Source organism: Alternaria dauci, chromosome 7 (assembly GCF_042100115.1).
Source record: "Alternaria dauci strain A2016 chromosome 7, whole genome shotgun sequence".
In the NCBI taxonomy this organism is placed as follows: Eukaryota; Fungi; Ascomycota; class Dothideomycetes; order Pleosporales; family Pleosporaceae; genus Alternaria; species Alternaria dauci.
The window spans coordinates 1532669-1549245 of NC_091278.1; the positions used below are offsets into that span (position 1 = coordinate 1532669).

At 52.6% G+C, this 16577-nt stretch overlaps 4 protein-coding genes across 4 annotated transcripts; 1 reads left to right on the plus strand and 3 right to left on the minus strand.

Moving 5' to 3' along the window:
* Positions 1 to 3213: 3213 nt before the first annotated feature.
* On the minus strand, positions 3214 to 6907 carry ACET3X_007637 (uncharacterized protein; the record flags this gene model as incomplete). The annotated part of the gene is made up of 2 exons (XM_069453805.1): positions 3214 to 3987; positions 4040 to 6907. 2 exons carry the CDS (start codon positions 6905 to 6907, stop codon positions 3214 to 3216), a joined length of 3642 nt encoding a protein of 1213 aa, XP_069304800.1.
* A 2112-nt stretch (positions 6908 to 9019) lies between these two features.
* Positions 9020 to 10637, plus strand: ACET3X_007638 (uncharacterized protein). The gene has a single exon (XM_069453806.1). The coding sequence runs from the start codon at positions 9266 to 9268 to the stop codon at positions 10259 to 10261; it is 996 nt and encodes a 331-aa protein (XP_069304801.1). The 5' UTR covers positions 9020 to 9265; the 3' UTR covers positions 10262 to 10637.
* A 2205-nt stretch (positions 10638 to 12842) lies between these two features.
* ACET3X_007639 (uncharacterized protein) lies at positions 12843 to 14562 on the minus strand. Its single transcript, XM_069453807.1, has one exon. The coding sequence runs from the start codon at positions 14422 to 14424 to the stop codon at positions 12886 to 12888; it is 1539 nt and encodes a 512-aa protein (XP_069304802.1). The 5' UTR covers positions 14425 to 14562; the 3' UTR covers positions 12843 to 12885.
* Positions 14563 to 14802: 240 nt separating this feature from the next.
* On the minus strand, positions 14803 to 16533 carry ACET3X_007640 (uncharacterized protein; the record flags this gene model as incomplete). The annotated part of the gene is made up of 2 exons (XM_069453809.1): positions 14803 to 16448; positions 16497 to 16533. The coding sequence occupies 2 exons, from the start codon at positions 16531 to 16533 to the stop codon at positions 14803 to 14805; spliced, it is 1683 nt and encodes a 560-aa protein (XP_069304803.1).
* Between the last annotated feature and the right edge of the window lie 44 nt (positions 16534 to 16577).

Consider the following 16577-nt stretch of genomic DNA (forward strand, 5'->3'; position numbering starts at 1 on the left):
TACACTATCGGAAAAAGCGTCACATTGCGGCCTCGAAGTGGGCAGATAAATTTGGACGCGTTTAGCAATGGCCCTGCACACAAGCGGGGAGTGCCCAGCCGGGATCGAGATCCGAGATAGGGCAGCGACTGGCCCCGCTGAAGAGGCATCCCGAGCTGTCAGCCCATCGCAACAAAGACGATACGACGAATCCAGAGGATGTATAGCATATGCGACCTGAGAGGAATCTGGAAAGGCCTTTGGGTTGGTATGTTGTTTGAGCGTACCCAAATAGCCAGCACGCTATTTTGCAGTATGCGCGATGTTATACGTCATGTCCACCAGGCACACCTCGCTCTCATTCATTGCTGCAGATATGTTAGTTCGCTTGTACACACCGGGGTATCGGACATGAGGGGAAGTACTACAGGACTTTGCGTGTTGTAAAAAGACAGTATTTTGTGTGTTTTTATAGGAATCTTCTACACGTCCGTGGGCCAGCCTTCGGACGTACAGGTTCGTGATACAAGGCAGGCGATGTTCTGTGTGGGCTTGCGAAGTGACGTCAGGTGCTATTGGGTTGCAAGTAATTCTCCGATCACAGAGTAGCATGTGTCTCGCCGGCGGCGTACCTAGGTAGCTTTAGCTTAGCGATTCTAGTGACGCCGTCTGATGTGCATTTATTTAAGCACCTTAAGTTAAGATTCGGGTTCAGCGACTGCATAGAATGGCCGAGATGTGCTTGCTGGCGCAAACAAGAGCTGAATAGCCCGAGTTCTGCCCAAGAACTCTAAATCGAATGCGGGGCCGCGTTATTCCGCTTCCGGAAACTTGTGCTAGCTCACCAATTCTAGTTAGCGTAGGCATCATGAAGCTCAGCACCAACCCGTGAACATTGGTTGCTCTGAAGCATCCAACATCCATACCATGCACTCATTTCTTCTGAATATCTCGAGGTCTTCTTATGCCGGCAAGAACAAAGTCTTGCGCAGTGTGTCGTAAGAAACGCATTAGATGTGATGCGACGGTCCCGCAGTGTCTGATGTGCATTCGCACCGGTCGCGAATGTCCTGGCCTTCCAGATGGACCCTTATTCGTAGACATGACGAACATCGCAAAGAATGGAATGCAAAAGCGGAAGCCAAAGGTACCGACCAGCAGCTCGGGGCTCATTACTCAGACTCGGATGCGTTTCGGTGGCTTGCCGTTGTATCGGATTTCGCAACGAACAGTTGTGACCGAGGGATTCTACGCACGCTTTCTGGCATACTTCACGTCCGAGGGCGAAGCAACAGATATCAGGAATCGACGTACCTGGCTGCATAGCCTCCCTATCTTGACCACAGATGGTACGAACGAAGCGCTAGCGCTGGCAGTACAAGCTACAGCATTTGTCTACTGTGCTGTCGACAGCAAAAATCTAGCATTGACACAATACTCGTGGAAGCTATACGGATACGCATTACGGACACACTATCGATTTGTTTCCCGCCCGCAGACCAAGCATGAAGTTACAGTACACATGGTATCCACGAGTGTCCTGTTCAGCTTCTTCGAGGCTATCCAAGCTACAAATGCAGAAGCGTATCGCTCACACATCTACGGAGCTGTCCGGATGCTTGAAATGACCAAACCAAAACAATGTTCAGAAGGTGCACTATGTCAAATCTTCTGTAAGTACTCATGTACGGGGATATATGAGACACAGGCTGACCCCCCATCTTTCTCATGCAGACCATCTCCGGACCCAGATGGTGTTCATCGATCTGACTAGGAACTACAAAGACACACCCGTCCAGGTGCAAAGAATCCTGCACGAGTCACTAGAATACATTCGACTACCAGTGTTCCAAAGATTGATGAGCCATGTATCCTACCTGGTAGGAGAAAACGCTGCACGGGAGACTGGCGCGCCACAACAATATATTGACCCCGAAACATATACAGAGGTCGCGACCAGAATCGAAGAGCTCTGGCTCGAGTATGTATGTGAAGCAGCGAACGGCGATACGTCAGTTTCCTGGCAAGACGCCACAACTGGAGCTACGCAATTTCGCGACGATTTTACGGCTCTGACTATCGCATACTTCAGTGCAGCTCGCATTCTTCTTTGCAATGTCACGTCACAGTACACGAACTCTTTCTCCACGATACTACACCAACACTCAATCATACTGCAAGCTTCACAGTATCTGCAGACCTACACAAACGGTTTCGCATACATGCGTATGGCCGCGCCTCTGCTCCTGGTTGCACTACATTCTCCTGCATCTAGCCATAGGCAGAAAGCTACTGCTTGTTTCGAGCGCTGGGTCAATAAGCCCGTTCCCGGTATTAGCGCACTAGCGCTAGAGAGAATACGGCGACACCTAGTAGCAAAAGAACAGCTGACAGCCGAGGCTGGCAGCGCTGAGTGATCTTGAATCGGGTCATCCGCTGTGATCGGACACAGGCAAAGGCAGCCCCGGAAGAGCTCCTGTGCTCTGTCAGAGCGAAACCGGGCTAGATCGGGAAGGACATCGCGATCCCCTTGGCAAATCGCGATCCTCAACATGAATATTCTAACGCATGCGTTACAGGGGTCACACTACGCTGCAGGAGGAGTACATACAACGATGTACAGCAATGTGTCCGATCTCGAGATGGACGCTTACAGCACGAGATCCACACATACACAGACAGACACTCTGACCGAGGAAAGCAAAAATTGGTTTCAATCAGGATAGGTCGAGGTATCGCATCAGCGCGCACGACCGCCAGAGGGATGCGATCAAGCCATCTCTATGAACTAGAACAGGGAAGGCGTTGTTTCGTGGAATCGCGATGCAGAGTCTAGATTATGCTTCATGCTCTTGGCAATAATCCGCACAGCATACGTGGTGGAAGATTCTAGTCGATACAGAAGCAAAGGAAGGGAAAGGAAAACGCAAAAGCTGCTGCAGCTATACACGAGACCTCGTTTCAAGCATTGGATTGGTGTTACTTGGACACGGTGTTAGTTGAATAGAGAACGGTAGGCTGTAGAAGAACGACAAAGCAGAGACTGCGTAACATGACTACCTAACTAATATACAAAACGCATTGCTTACTTTCCTGGCCGCAAACATTTACATGCATCATGAAGACCTGATATCAAGGAAACAGATCGAGCCGCCATCTGAGATGTTGACATCTGGAAAATGCTTCCATATTACCTACCCTTTCTGCTCCGGGCCGCCCACTTCACGGCCATGTTTAGGCCTTCTGCATGCCCTCGACGAACTCAAGCGCCGCCTCCCTGTCAACAACATCAATGCTACTCGTCTTATTCGTATAGGTAACACCGTAACATCGATCCGCCACATGTACCATCTCAGGTCTGAAGGTCGTACAGATGAACTGGCCTCCACCATCTTTGTTCTTGCCACCGTGGCCACTCAACCGCTCGAGCATCTGCGCAACAGCGGTACGGTACTGGGCATCGAGATTGGCGTCGATCTCATCAAAGAGGTAAAAGGGTGCAGGATCGCACTTTTGGATAGCAAAGATGAGGGCGAGTGCGCAGAGCGACTTTTGACCACCAGAGAGTTGGCCAATCTTTTGCTGCTCGTCGTGCTTGCTGTTGAAGGATACGGCAATGCTGACGCCTGTGTACTCTTCGACTTTGCTCTTCTTGCCTTGTGTTTCTTCTTCTTCCATGTCGTCGTCGTCGGATATGTCGCCTCGTGCGTCACGGTCGGATTTGCGGTTGATGACTAGACGGCCGCGACCGATGGGCACGAGTTGTTGGAAGACTTCGCCAAAGGCAGCCGCGACTTGTTTGAAGGTTCGAGCGATGGCTTCGTCTTTGCGTTGGTCTAACACGTCGATGAGGTTCTCAATGGATTTGCGCGATGTGTCGAGCTCGGCGCGGCGTTCGGTGAGAGTGCGTCGTTGGCGTGTAAAGTTCTCATAGTGTTCGAAAGCTTTCTTGTTGACATGTGCAAAGCTTTTGAGGGCTTGGTTGGCTTTGGTGAGCTCTTTGGTAACCTTTTCGAAATGTTAGCCATGTGCGAATTCGAAATATTAGTACCCAGCTTACCTTGGTAGTGTCCCATCGCGTGTACTTCCGATCAACGTCTTCAGGAAGAGTACCCAGATCTCGGATATCCCGCTTGACCTCTGCCAATCGATCTGTGTGACGACTACGATCCGAGTCCTTCTTGGACATGGCCTGCTCTTGTCTCGCCATGATCTTTGCCAGCTGTCGATTGCTACTCTCCTTTTCGTTTCTTACGTCCTCCAATTCGCTCAACTGGGCTCGAATGTCTTCGATCTGAGCGTCGATCTCCTGTATCTGTTGATCAAGGTTCGCGATGGTTTTATTAACTGCGTCTAGTGCTCGTTCGCGTTCTCGTAACCGTGTTGACTGACCAGTCGAACCGCTTGCGCCGCCCTGCTGCACTAGGAGATCGTCCAGTGCTGGCTGCAAGTTTTCATTGAGGTCCAGCTCAGCCTCGTCTTTCTGGGTTTCTAGCCTGGCGCGCTCTTCTTTCGTTCGTGCAAATTGTCGTCTCAGGTCTTGCACGGTGCTCCGTAATGTGATCAGCATCTGCTCCTCATCATTTGACAGCGCCTTCTCAAATTTGGAAGCAATCTCCGCTTCCCAGTCACTCTGTTGCGCGCCTAGCTGATTGATTGTTGATTGTAATGATGCAGCCGTCGCCCGTTTCCTCGCGAGGCTATCCTGGGTGTCTCGCAGAATCCTCTGCTTCACGCGTACTTCTTCTCGCATAGGTGCGTAGCTGTTCTCACCCTTGTCCTTTTCATGTTCCCGTCTGCGAACCTCGCTCAGTGCTGCGGTAAGCTGCTGGCGCTTTTGCTCGAGTTCTGAAGCAATGTCTCGCTTCCGCTGCTGCAAATCGTCGTACTGAGTGCGAATCTCGGCCAGTGCTTGATAAGCCCGAATCTTTGACTTGGAAAGGTCGTGGTAACCACCTCGGTACTGACCTTTCCGTGAGGCGTTGTCTCCGTCGAGAGTATATGCGCGAACGTTGTATTGCTTTGCATTCTTCTTGCAGGCAGTCAGATCAGGACAAACCACGATCTTGCCGAACACGTGCCTGAACGCATCCTCGAATCTCTCGTCATACCTTAGTTTTGGTAAAAGCGGTTGCATATCGCCAGTCGCAGGAAGGTCCAAGTTATGAGTCCGAATCCGGTTGAGGGGAATGAAAGTGATACGTCCGCCCTTGTCCTTGATTAGCCTGTCAATCAGCTTGGTGGACACTTCGTCGTTGTCTACAACAACGTTGAAAAGTGCACCCTCAGCTGCTGCTTCCGTAACGGCCCTGTAGTCATCGTTGACATCGAGCAGGTCTGCAATGGTACCATGGACCCCCTCCAGCTCTCCTTCTTTTTGGTAACGACGGAGAGACTCCAGCCCACGGCTCGTGCCGTGGTCAAGTAGCCGGGAGAAGGCACTCTCCGCTTTCCGAAGCTCGGCTTGTGAGTTTGTAAGCTGAGTATTGACTCTGTTCTCTTCTCGGTAGAGATTCGTTTGCTCATCATGTACAGCTTTGTAGGCATCTTTTGCTTGCTCAACTTTTGCCGCAAGATTGACACTTGCGTCTCCCTCGCTCTCGATATTTGACCGGAGTTCAGCGATCTCATTCTCAAGACGCTCGACATCGCTCTCCAATTGGGCAATCTCCTCGTTGGTCTGCATGAGGACGGCTTTGCGGCGGCTAAGGTCACCGTTGGCGGCCTCAATCTGAGCACGCAATGCATCGTCCCGCTGTCGTTTGGTTGTGTAGAACGCTGTACGACCTTGCTTTTCCTCGAGCCGCTTCTGTTGGCCCTCAGCTTCGAGCAATTGCGATCTGACAGCTTCTTCCTCTTCCTTCTTGGCATTGTATTGAGGTAGCAGCTGCTTGAGCTCCGCCTCTCGTGCGCGTATTTGCTGTTGGAGTGACTTGATCTGCGTGTCCCGCGATTTCTTCATTCGCTGGGTGACCGACTGGCTGTCCTGCAAAGCCTTGAGCTCAAGCTCGATCTTGGCCTTCTCCAGTGTCGTCGACTTGCGTTCCTGTTCAGACTGCACACGATCCTCTTGAAGGACGTCTAGGTCACCTTTGCGTCTGTTGATGTCCATGTCGATTTGCGCAATGTCGGCCTCGGTTTGAACAAAGGCTGTCTCATTGCTCTCTTTGATCTCACGACCCTGGTTCTCGAGGTGATCAATGTTCTCGATCAAGGCCTCCAGATCGGCCTCTTCGCGTGACTTCAGTACGTACATCAACGACCGGCGCTCCCTGTCGTTCCTGCTCCATGCCTCCAACTCCTCCTTCTCGCCCTCGAGCTCATTCAGACGCCCGTTGATGGATTCAATTACAACGTCAACGCTGGAGCATTTGTTCTCGGTTTCGGCCAGTAGCTTCAGACTGTTTGCGCGTCGCTCTTCGTATATATTGGAACCGGAGATTTCTTTCAGCAGTTTCAAGCGCTCGGAATCCTTCATGTTGGTGAGCGCCGTGACACGACCCTGCGGAACGATATAGTATGGGTTTGAGCGCGAAAAGCCAGCGGATTCGAGAATCTGCATGACCTCGGATTTGGTAGCGTTCTTGCGGTTGACTGAGTACTCATCCTTCTTTGCGCCAATGGTCCGGCGCAAGAAGAACTCGGGCTTGCCAGTCTGGAAGCGGTCCTCTGTGTTGTCAAAGCATACTTCCACATATGCTGACATGACGGCTGAACCAGATCCCTCGTGTAGCAGTGCCTGACGCTCTTCGCGACCCAAGTTGTGGTAATCGTCGCCCAGCACGAAGCGCACAGCGGCGAAGAAGTTGCTCTTTCCAGATCCATTGCGACCAACGACGACATTACAGTTGGGCGAGAAGGGCTCGATTTGCATTTGCTCTTTGTAGCTCTTGAAGCCCTGGATCGTTATCTGCTTGATGTATCCCATCGCGGCGGCGGAGCGCGATTACGGCGCACGGGAGATCGGATTAGGTGGTATTGGCGGTCGCGCGTGGTATGAGTAGGCGATCGCGATGGGAGACTTCAGGACATAGCGGGGCTGCGGTGGTGGTGGTGAGCTTGCGTTTGCCCAGTGTTGCACCGACGACGCGAGGCGCGTCGCGCTTTCCTGCCAAGACACGCTAGCCCTAATTTGTTTGTACGCATCACTCACTCCACGTGACACTGTCACAAAAACCTCCAATGTTGTAATGGGCATGTCTGTCTAGCTGAGAGCTGGGTCTACGGAGAAGGAGGTCACAGACCTCCACATTTCAAACTCACCCGAATGAGCGGGACGAGGAATATGATGGGCATACTCTGCTTGGATGTCACCTCTTTACCTACCAACTCACTGAAAATACTTTCTGATACTTTTGCTACTTCGCGATCGACCATCTTACACAGTCTTATTGCGTCGTTCTCTAAAGCTACACTGGTGTGCACATGGACCGGAGTCCTTGCATACCCTGGACCGCCTTGTAGAGGCGAGGTTCTTCAGAAGATACAAACTAACCACGTTGTACGATGGCGTTTGCGAGACTCACGCTGTGGTAAGATTCTGCCGGTGAATAGGCGCAGGGCAACGGTGTGCGGTCTCAAGCGGGAAGTCTTTGGCCGTTGAAGCAAAGGCCCACTATCCGATGTCAATGCTGGCAGCTGGCAATGATTTGTGTGGCTTTGGAGATAGGCACGGTACCCACATTTTCCCTGTCTGCAAGTGGGGTTCATCCGCGTGGAAGTGACAACAGGGTCTGCCAGGAAACAGTACTGCAAACTACAGAGAACGATATTCTTTAATTCTGTCGGGCACCCAGACGCAGCTGTGTCTGCCGTCGCTAAGCCGGAAGGGCAGATGCGATAGAGGAGTGATTAGTTTCGTTGAACCCTTTCTCAAATGCATCGGTACGAAAAGGTATGAAGCGAGCGTCCTCCGAGCGTGATACCTCGATTTGCCGGGAGATGAGTCAAGCGGCATCTGATTGGAGGGCGGAGCTAATGTGCGATGATGCAAAGATGGCCAGGGTCTGATCGGATTTCAAAGCAAAAGCATGGGAATTTGCTAGTTCCCCATGTTGGGCAGAGGACTTTTCCATGTGCATTCATCCCTGTCTTGATTTGTGCATCGAAGACGGCGAGCCTTGTCTGGGCTTCGAGCTAGTGATCGACAGAGTGCATGCAAGCGTCCTGGTCGCAGAGTACTGTGGCCTGTCGTTGTTGTGCGCTACGGTCTATCTGTTGATGTTGGCAAACTAACAAACCCCGGTAACTGCTAGCACTTATGCGGGAAGATGAGCGCAGGAGGCTTTTTGGGCTGAAGATTGGAGTTTGGAGCGGTTGATCAACACGGTATTTGATGCAGTGTTTGTTGAGCTTTCGTGAGGTTCACGCTGGGTTGGAGCAGTAAGTGAAGGACGCGGTGATTGGCCCGGAGTGTTCTTCCGCGAAAGATGCTCAGGATGGTCAGTGTGGAGCCACAGCGAGACGGCTGGCACTCAACCTGCCCCGCGGAGCGAGCCGTTGAAACGTCATCACCATTGGCCCGGCCTTGTGCTGTGGAAACGATTCGGGATAGTTGTAGCGGACGCGCAAACTCTCTAGCAGCTTAGCCAGAGGTGCAGGCAGGCGTTTGGGGCAGAGGCTTTTATTACAGGGATTGGTCCGCGCCTTGTGTGCCTGGTGTTTCGACGGTGTCGAAGAGGGCTGCTGAAGCCATGTGGAGAAGAAGCGAGACTGACAGCAGGCCTGGATGCAACACGGCTACAAATGCATGTCCCCAAAAAAAAAGACACAAAAGTCGGCGGAGAGAGCAGAACGGACACGTGAGAAAGCTTTGCAGGCGGCCGCAAGCAATCGAGATTTCACGTCTGCGTTTCCCATGTTGGCGCAGGCCGGGGCGCGATTGCCATACACATCGTCGATCTGGGAGGCGCACTACGTAACTCGGCGCACGGCTCACCAATGGCATCGGCCCCTGTCCCTGCCCCTGCCCGTTCAAATCGCTTTCCTCAGTTCCGCATGTTGCCAAAGCCCCAATGTTTGAATTCCCATGCCAGGCGATCTTCCCTCAGCGGTACTTTTGACCTCTCCGCCCCCCTCCGCTTTGCTCACATCTGCTCCTTCGTAACCCACGTTCATCTGACGTCGCTCGATTCCTGTCTCCACTCTGCAAACGCCTGTGCTCCTACTTATAACAGAGCCCCAGCCTCTGGCTGCACAAACACACTTCCCCACCACACCACGCCATACCACACACCATAACATCACATCACCATCACGACAGTAGCAGCAAACACCACCGTCCACCATGACAGCAATTCAGCAACCATTCTCATTCGACTGGGCTGGTGATGCTTTCACTGCCATGCAGTCGTCCAATGCAAGCCCACAGCAAGCCAAGTGGGCGACTGCCGTCAGCAATCCTACCTCCATGCCGCCCCAGCAGCCCTTTTCCATTCCACCCTCCCTACTTACACATGCCACAATGGAGCGCTACGGCCAAGTGACCCCGCCAGAAGAACACTCCCCAGTGCAACTCAATCGCGAAGACCGCGAAGGCTCAATTCCCGTCGACCAGCTGCGGAACGAAACCGCCCTAAGGCCAAAGCAAGAAGCCTCGCCACACAGGTCGCCTGCAAAGCGGCAATGCCCCAGTCGCCACGATTCGGCCAATCAGGACACGGTGGCTGGTGCACTAACTAGCGCTGCCGTCCCGCAACAACAAGACAACGCCGACGGCAACCCCCAACCGCCGAAGCGCAAGCGGGGCAGGCCCAAGTCGCAACCTCAGATGATCGAGGCCTACACCGCAGACGGCTATCCCTTCCACGTCTCGTCTGCGCGACAGACCCATCTTGAGAAGAACCGTGTCGCTGCCCATAAATGCAGGCAGCGCAAGAAGGAGTACATTAACAGCCTCGAAGGCCGCGCACGCGAATTCTCAGCAAAGAACAAAATGCTCAAGGAGAATGTCGCTCTCTTGCGTGAGGAAGTCCTTGACCTCAAAAACGAAGTACTGGGCCACGCTGGCTGTGGCTTCTGGGCCATCGACGAGTATCTAGCGAGATGTGCTGGTGGCCTTCTTGGCATGGATGCACCTGCACCTGGTATGCCTGGCCACCACGCCACACCGCGGCTCAGCAACAGCAATCACCGTCCCGCCATGCCCTCCTCCAGCACCGCCCACCAAAATGCACGGGAGGCCAGTATGGGATCCATGAGTTCCGGCGACGCTGATGAATTCGGCGGTCTCGAACTCCTCAAGGACTTTACCGACGAAGACATGGATGATATGGAGGCATAGGAAGCCAACTTGAACATTCTTGCATTCAAGTCCTTTCATCACTGACGCAACCCACACCGCTTTGACTCGTTCGTCGAAACCGAATGCAGACTGTTGGGTTGCAAGTTTTCCTCTCTTCTTCCAACCACTTCACGATACCCGTGGGCTTTGCCCTATTTTGAGCGCACCAAAAGCTTCTTCTTCTTCTTCTTCTTCTTCTTCTTCTTCTTCTTCTTCTTACGTTTGCTGCAATGACCAGCTAGCTTGAGCTGCAGTGGTCACGACTGATGATACGGCGTTTGAACGAGAGGTGGGATGGATATTTCAATGCCTACGAGCTTACTGTTTACATATCACAAAGCAAAATGTATAGGGATGATTACTACATATCACCCTCAAGTAGTTCACTCTACATCAACGAGTAACTTGATCAACATACTGTCTTCCTCGCTGTGTGATGGTCTGCACCCCTTTCTGGTCACCTTGAACTGATCCAGGCCCCAACAACACGGATCCTGTTGATCCACGGCATGTCGTCCCGATCGCGCCTCGCTTAAAGACTACGTCCAACAGTCCCCACTTCTTGTCACACGTCAAGTCAGCCGCGACAGGGATGACATAACAAGTGGTTGCTCTTATTGGCTCCCGGAAGATGTGCCCGAAAGGATGCGAAACCGGGGTTTACAACAGTCCTTCGACCAGGGATTTGCAATCAAAATGCTGCCTGCGCAGAGCTCTGATCCAGTCAATGGCTGAGGTAAAGATTACATTGCAGCCGGCTCAGATACACTGGTCGGCTTGAGTCCAATGAGCTGATGGCGTTCAACACGCACGAATTCCAACGACCTTTCAAGACATGGACTTTTCGCGTACCTTGTCACCATGAACGTTAGCACGCAACGCGTACCACATGTTGATTCGGCCCTTCTGCAACGGTCCTTTGTTCCGCGCGGCCGCCCCGTTCACGCCAGACATACATACTTGCACCCAAACTAGCAACTCATACCCCACAGAGAACCCGAGTCGGTCATATACAGTAAATCCGGCTGGCTTATCTGGCTCCATAAATATGATGTCGAGTGCCGAGGGCGTGCGGCAAGTGTTCGCAATATAGTAGGGGTTCAGTGGGGAAGGTGGGGAGGAGACTGCCGAGTGTATGTCATAAGCACAGACCAGTAAAGCTACATGCTCAATCATGTAAGTTTGTTGGGAGCACTCTGTAGGGATAATTCAGTCATGTACGTACACCAAGTTGAACTTTGCGCTTGTCTCGAATGGCAATCGGTGTAGAGCATGCTCGTGTGGTAGCGAAAGGTAAACTATACGTTCAGCTATGACGAAAGCCTCAGCCCGCTTCCTCTAGCACCAACAGTCTCACAAACTTACCTGATGATCTGCCATTAGCCACGGGAAAAATTCCTTTCTCGCCTAATGACCCCCCAATTGGTTCACCGGGCATGATGCCCGAGATAATCGCCACTGCCTCCCCTTGGTTAGCGTACTCAAAGTTGCGCACCTTTCCCTGGTCTCTACTCCCTGACACGGCTTTGAAGACGGAGACAACGGGGTCTTGCTGTTGCGTCATATTACCCCAATTTTCCTATATCGCGTAATAGTCGTCAGTTCGGTCCGAACAGGGGTTTTCTTGGTTTGGGAGGAAGGAAAAGGTTCGGCGGATGAGGTTGCCGCGGAGATCTCTCGCCTGAGAACGACATGCCTAGCAGGGGAAGGGAAAGCGAGATTACGGGTGTTTTCTGTTTTTGGAAGGCGATGATATCAAGCTTGGAGAGAGGGTAAGGGGTAGAAGGGCTTGACGAACTCGACCACATTAGCATTGTCCCAGAATGTACTACCACGATAGAAAAGCTCTTTTACTACACTCACAGTGGTCAACTCCGCAACAGAGAGGCGGTACTGATACAGACAGCATGTTCCTGGTACATTTTTGTTTCTCTGTACGTGATTCGCGGCGGACGTTTGGGCCGCGCAATCACATGGTACTTGCATGTGCCGTTGGATGATCTATTGCTGTTTCAGGTACCTAAGCGAAAAGAAAGGGCACTGTACCCGTGAGAATGACAACTCACCGTTTTTCCTTTTTGGTTTCATCCGCAGAGATAGCGGGTCGTCGATCTTGTCTACGAAAGAGAGGATGTTGGGCCGTTTTCAGGCATTGCTGTGTTCGGGTATCTTGCAATCGAACGGCACGCGTACATACGTAGCTTCGCCCAAGATACTGTTAGCGCAATCGACCGTACCATTTTAGGCTATCTGACTGTCTCTCACAACCGACCTCCTCAAAATCTCCGACCTTCCCCTTGGTACGTTCGGGCAGTGCAAGACGGAGGTTTTTATCTTTCTGATGACGCAAACCCGCACTTCCACGACCTGCTCTATGGGTCAAACTCCCTCCCCCCTCTTTTCGCCATACAGACGTGTTTGCGAGATTGTTCGATCGTACTTGGACACTGTAGTGGGTGCTTTGACACTTGTTTGACTCGATTTTTCGGTGGTGTATTATTGTATGTGGTAGGTAGGAACCGCTGACGTGTACATGGAACGGCATGGGTGAGTGACATGTTCGTGTATACCAGGCCAGATAGTTTTGTTTTCTGAACATTAAGCTGGATGAGTATCTACTGTGACTACTGTGAGAGAGGCGTCTTGAACACCAGCGCAACATGGTCGTCGCCGGCCGTGACAACTGCCTCACCAGAGCCTTGTACGAAGGCCATGATACCACCTCCTTCGCCACCTCCCCTGTGGCCCTTCCACTCTCCTACGAGGCCCTTTCCAGCCGCAGCTGTTCCGCCTCGTGCATCCCATCGCTTTAGAACACCATCGTAGCCCGCACTTGTCAGCAACCAACCTCCCGGGCCTTCCCTGGCGACGAACTCGAGCTTGACGACAGCTTGTGGTGACTCTTCGTCGGCGTGTGCATCTTCTATCCGCCTTCGGACGGCAAAGCGATGTGCGGTGTCGAAGAGGGTAATGGAGCCATCGACGTTGCCGGCGGCCATGAGGGTGAGGGGTGCCGACGAGAAGCTCATGCACTCGACGTTGTCGCTTCCTGCCTGGAGACTGGCCAGGATCTGTCCAGCTTGACCGGCCGACGAGGCGCCGCCCTTGGCACCAGCCTGCTTGCCTCCTCCAGCTTTGTTCTTTGCGCCTCCACCACTCGACGACGTCGATGCTTGTGCAGGTGCAGCGAGGGAGAGACGCGGTAGGCCGACGATTCGGATCTGGCCTTCAGGGCCACCGACTGCGACGAATGCGCCAGACGGCGGGATACCGACCGAGTACAGTCCACCCTCAACACGGAAGCGTTCGTCGAGGCCTGTCAGACCCACCACGGCCTGCGAATCGGGAGTCGCTGTGAGACCCTGCGAGGCAGCATCGCCGAAGACATCCCATACGTATAGACTCGAGTCTTCCGAGATGGTAGCGAGGAGGGAACCGTCGGGTGACCACGTGCCGGCAGTGCACGTCTCGGTGTGGAGGTAGTATGCTTGCAGCACCTGTAGCTCGTTGCCCTTGTCAGTGCTGATCTGGTACACCCATACCGAGCCGTCATTTGCTCCGAGCGCAACGACATTGGCATGGTCGGGCGACGGGTTCGGGACGATCCAGTTGATCTCCTCGACCTCCTGGGCCTCTGCCAGGAACTTCCACTTGTGGCCGTCGGGAACGCCCTGCCACACACGCAACTTGCCATCCAGACCAGCTGTCGCTACAAACTGCCCCTTTGGCCGAGTAAAGGTAATGGCGTTGACCGAGTCCTTGTGTCCGTCCAGTGTGAAGATGCTCTTCAGGCCCTCGCGCTCGGTGGCTTGCCCGTCGCTGCTCGGTTGCGCTGCGGCCGCCGAAGACACGTCGACAATGTAGCCGACGTCGTCGCCGCCTCCTGTCGCGATGATGTCGTGGTGCACGGGATGTTGCGCTATGCAGAAGATGCTGTCCTTGTGCTCGTCAAAATGCGCGACTGAGTCGTTTTGTAGGCTGATCTCCATCTGCATTTCTTGGCGACCCTCGTCGCCCTCGTCGTCCGAGTCCATGGGAACGTCGCCATCGTCCTCTACAATTTCGTCCGCCTCCTCAGCGTCCAGTGTGTTGTCCACGTCATGTACATCGATGTCGTCCTCATCATGTTGAGGCTGGTTCGGCGCGGGGTTTGTGCTCGACATGTTGTGGGCTTGCTCGATGGCGATTTTTTTGTAGCGGAGTAGTAAGTAGACAAGGTTTGCAGAATGCGCACCGCTTTATGCGCGATGTTATATGAGTCCCCGTAGTGTATTGCTTAGAAATGTCGAATTGCACCTTCGCAAGAGGAACTTTTTTGCTCCAGGACCCTGTCGGAGGGGCACAACGCCGACCCCTCACACGTCATTTGTCATCTTCGCCCCCACCTCCCTCGCGATACAACCAAACGTCACGGCTTTTTGCATTGCAACGTGGAGACTCACTTCGCCTCTTGCACTCGTAACGGAGATGTCTGCTTCTGATGTTTGGTAGATGGCAAGTATCTTGCTTAAGAACATGTTGTGACAGCCAGTATGCAGCCGTCATAGTCTTGCCCTTGCCTCATCTTTGACAACAAGACCAAATTTTCCACTCTTCTCCTTGTCCCTTAGCACTCTTCTCAGGATCTTACCAGAAGGACTTTTCGGTATCTCGTTGATGAATTCCACTTCCTTCACCCATTTGTACCGTACCTTCTTTTCCTTGACATACTCAATGATTTCCTTTCCTACGGCTGTATTCTCTTCCGTTCCTGGCTTCAAGACAACATAAGCCTTCGGCAGCTCACCGGAGTAATCGTCCTTCACGCTCATCACCGCAACATCCTCGACTTTTGGGTGGCCCAGAAGCAAGTCTTCCAGCTCAGCGGGTGCGACACTGATACCCTTTACTTTGATGAGTTCTTTGATGCGGTCCGAGATGTAAATCATGCCCTCTCCATCGATAGCGCCGCGGTCACCGGTATGTAGGAAACCGTCGGAATCAAACGTATCGCGAGTGGCCTTTTCATTACCAAGATAGCCCATGACCACCTGCGGACCGCGAGCCAGCACTTCGCCATCTTCGCCAACATCGCCCTCGGTACCGTCGTCTTTGATAATCTTGACTTCGGTTGAGGCTACAATCGCACCACCAGAGTGTGCGTACTTGTATGAGAACTTCTCCGGTGGATGCGCAGCGATGCACGAACACGATTCCGTCATACCGTATCCTTGACTGAAGCCTGTATTGGGAAACTTCTTCTGGAGCTGCTGAATAATCTCTTCCGAAAGCGGAGCAGCGCCAGAAGTGAAGCGTGTTAAATGACTGAGGTCGTACTTGTCGACCAAAGGATCGCGCACCAGTCTGATGAGAATCGGTGGTACTAGCAGCAGCTCACTGAGCTGATACTCAACAACAACATCGAGCATCTTCTCCATCGTGAACTGTGGAAGCATGACGACCTCCGCATTCAAAAGAACCGGAAGATGCAAATGGTGGACCAGTCCGGTGATATGAAAAAGCGGCAGTGCGGACAAGATTTTCTTCTGGTTTGTTGGCGTAAGCTGCTGAACTTGCAGACATTGAGCTATGATATTCTGATGACTGATCATCACAGCTTTTGGCAATCCGGTCGTTCCTGACGAGAAGGATAGAAATCCGCAGACGTCCTTGTTCTTTTTACCAGGCGGTAGTTTGAAAGCTGGCGTCTGCCCGAACTCGCCATACGACTCTCCCATACGGATCAGATCTTGGACTGTAGTGTACCCCGATAGTTCGCCCTCCAACAAGAAAACATTCGACTGTGGTATGCCTGCAGCTTTTGCACTTGCCGCAGCAATTTCCATGCTGCCTGGCGTCGTCATGAGAAACTTGGCATCCGCGGTCTTTAGCGCGAAAGTCATTTCCTCGACATTGTATGCTGGGCTAGCACCGCTAATCTTCGCTCCCACACGAAGTCCCGCGAACATGGCTACTGGGTACCATATATTGTTCTGGCTGAAGAGCGCCACCGGGTCGCCCTCTTTGAGACCATAATTCTTGACAAGGGCCGTAGAGATGTACGTCGAGTATTTCTTGACTTCGGCCCAGTTCACACGTTCTTTCGTAATCGCATTTTGGAACCCAGCAAGTTCTTCTGGTGCATATTTGTTGATGGGCGAGTAGGCAGAATCGAATAACCAGTCCCAATCTGTTAGCTCGGTAGGTACTATCGACGTTAGTAAACGCGGTTTCGTGGCGACCAGAAAGAACGAACAGTCGATGGGGGGCTGTTGTGACTCGAATATCACCATGTTGGTACAATCAGCTTGCCAATTGCTTCAAAGCAAAACACATC

Bases quoted from the DNA above. Each gene is read 5' to 3' on its own strand.
- ACET3X_007638 (XM_069453806.1), top strand. From the start codon at position 9,266: ATGACAGCAATTCAGCAACCATTCTCATTCGACTGGGCTGGTGATGCT.
- ACET3X_007639 (XM_069453807.1), bottom strand. From the start codon at position 14,424: ATGTCGAGCACAAACCCCGCGCCGAACCAGCCTCAACATGATGAGGAC.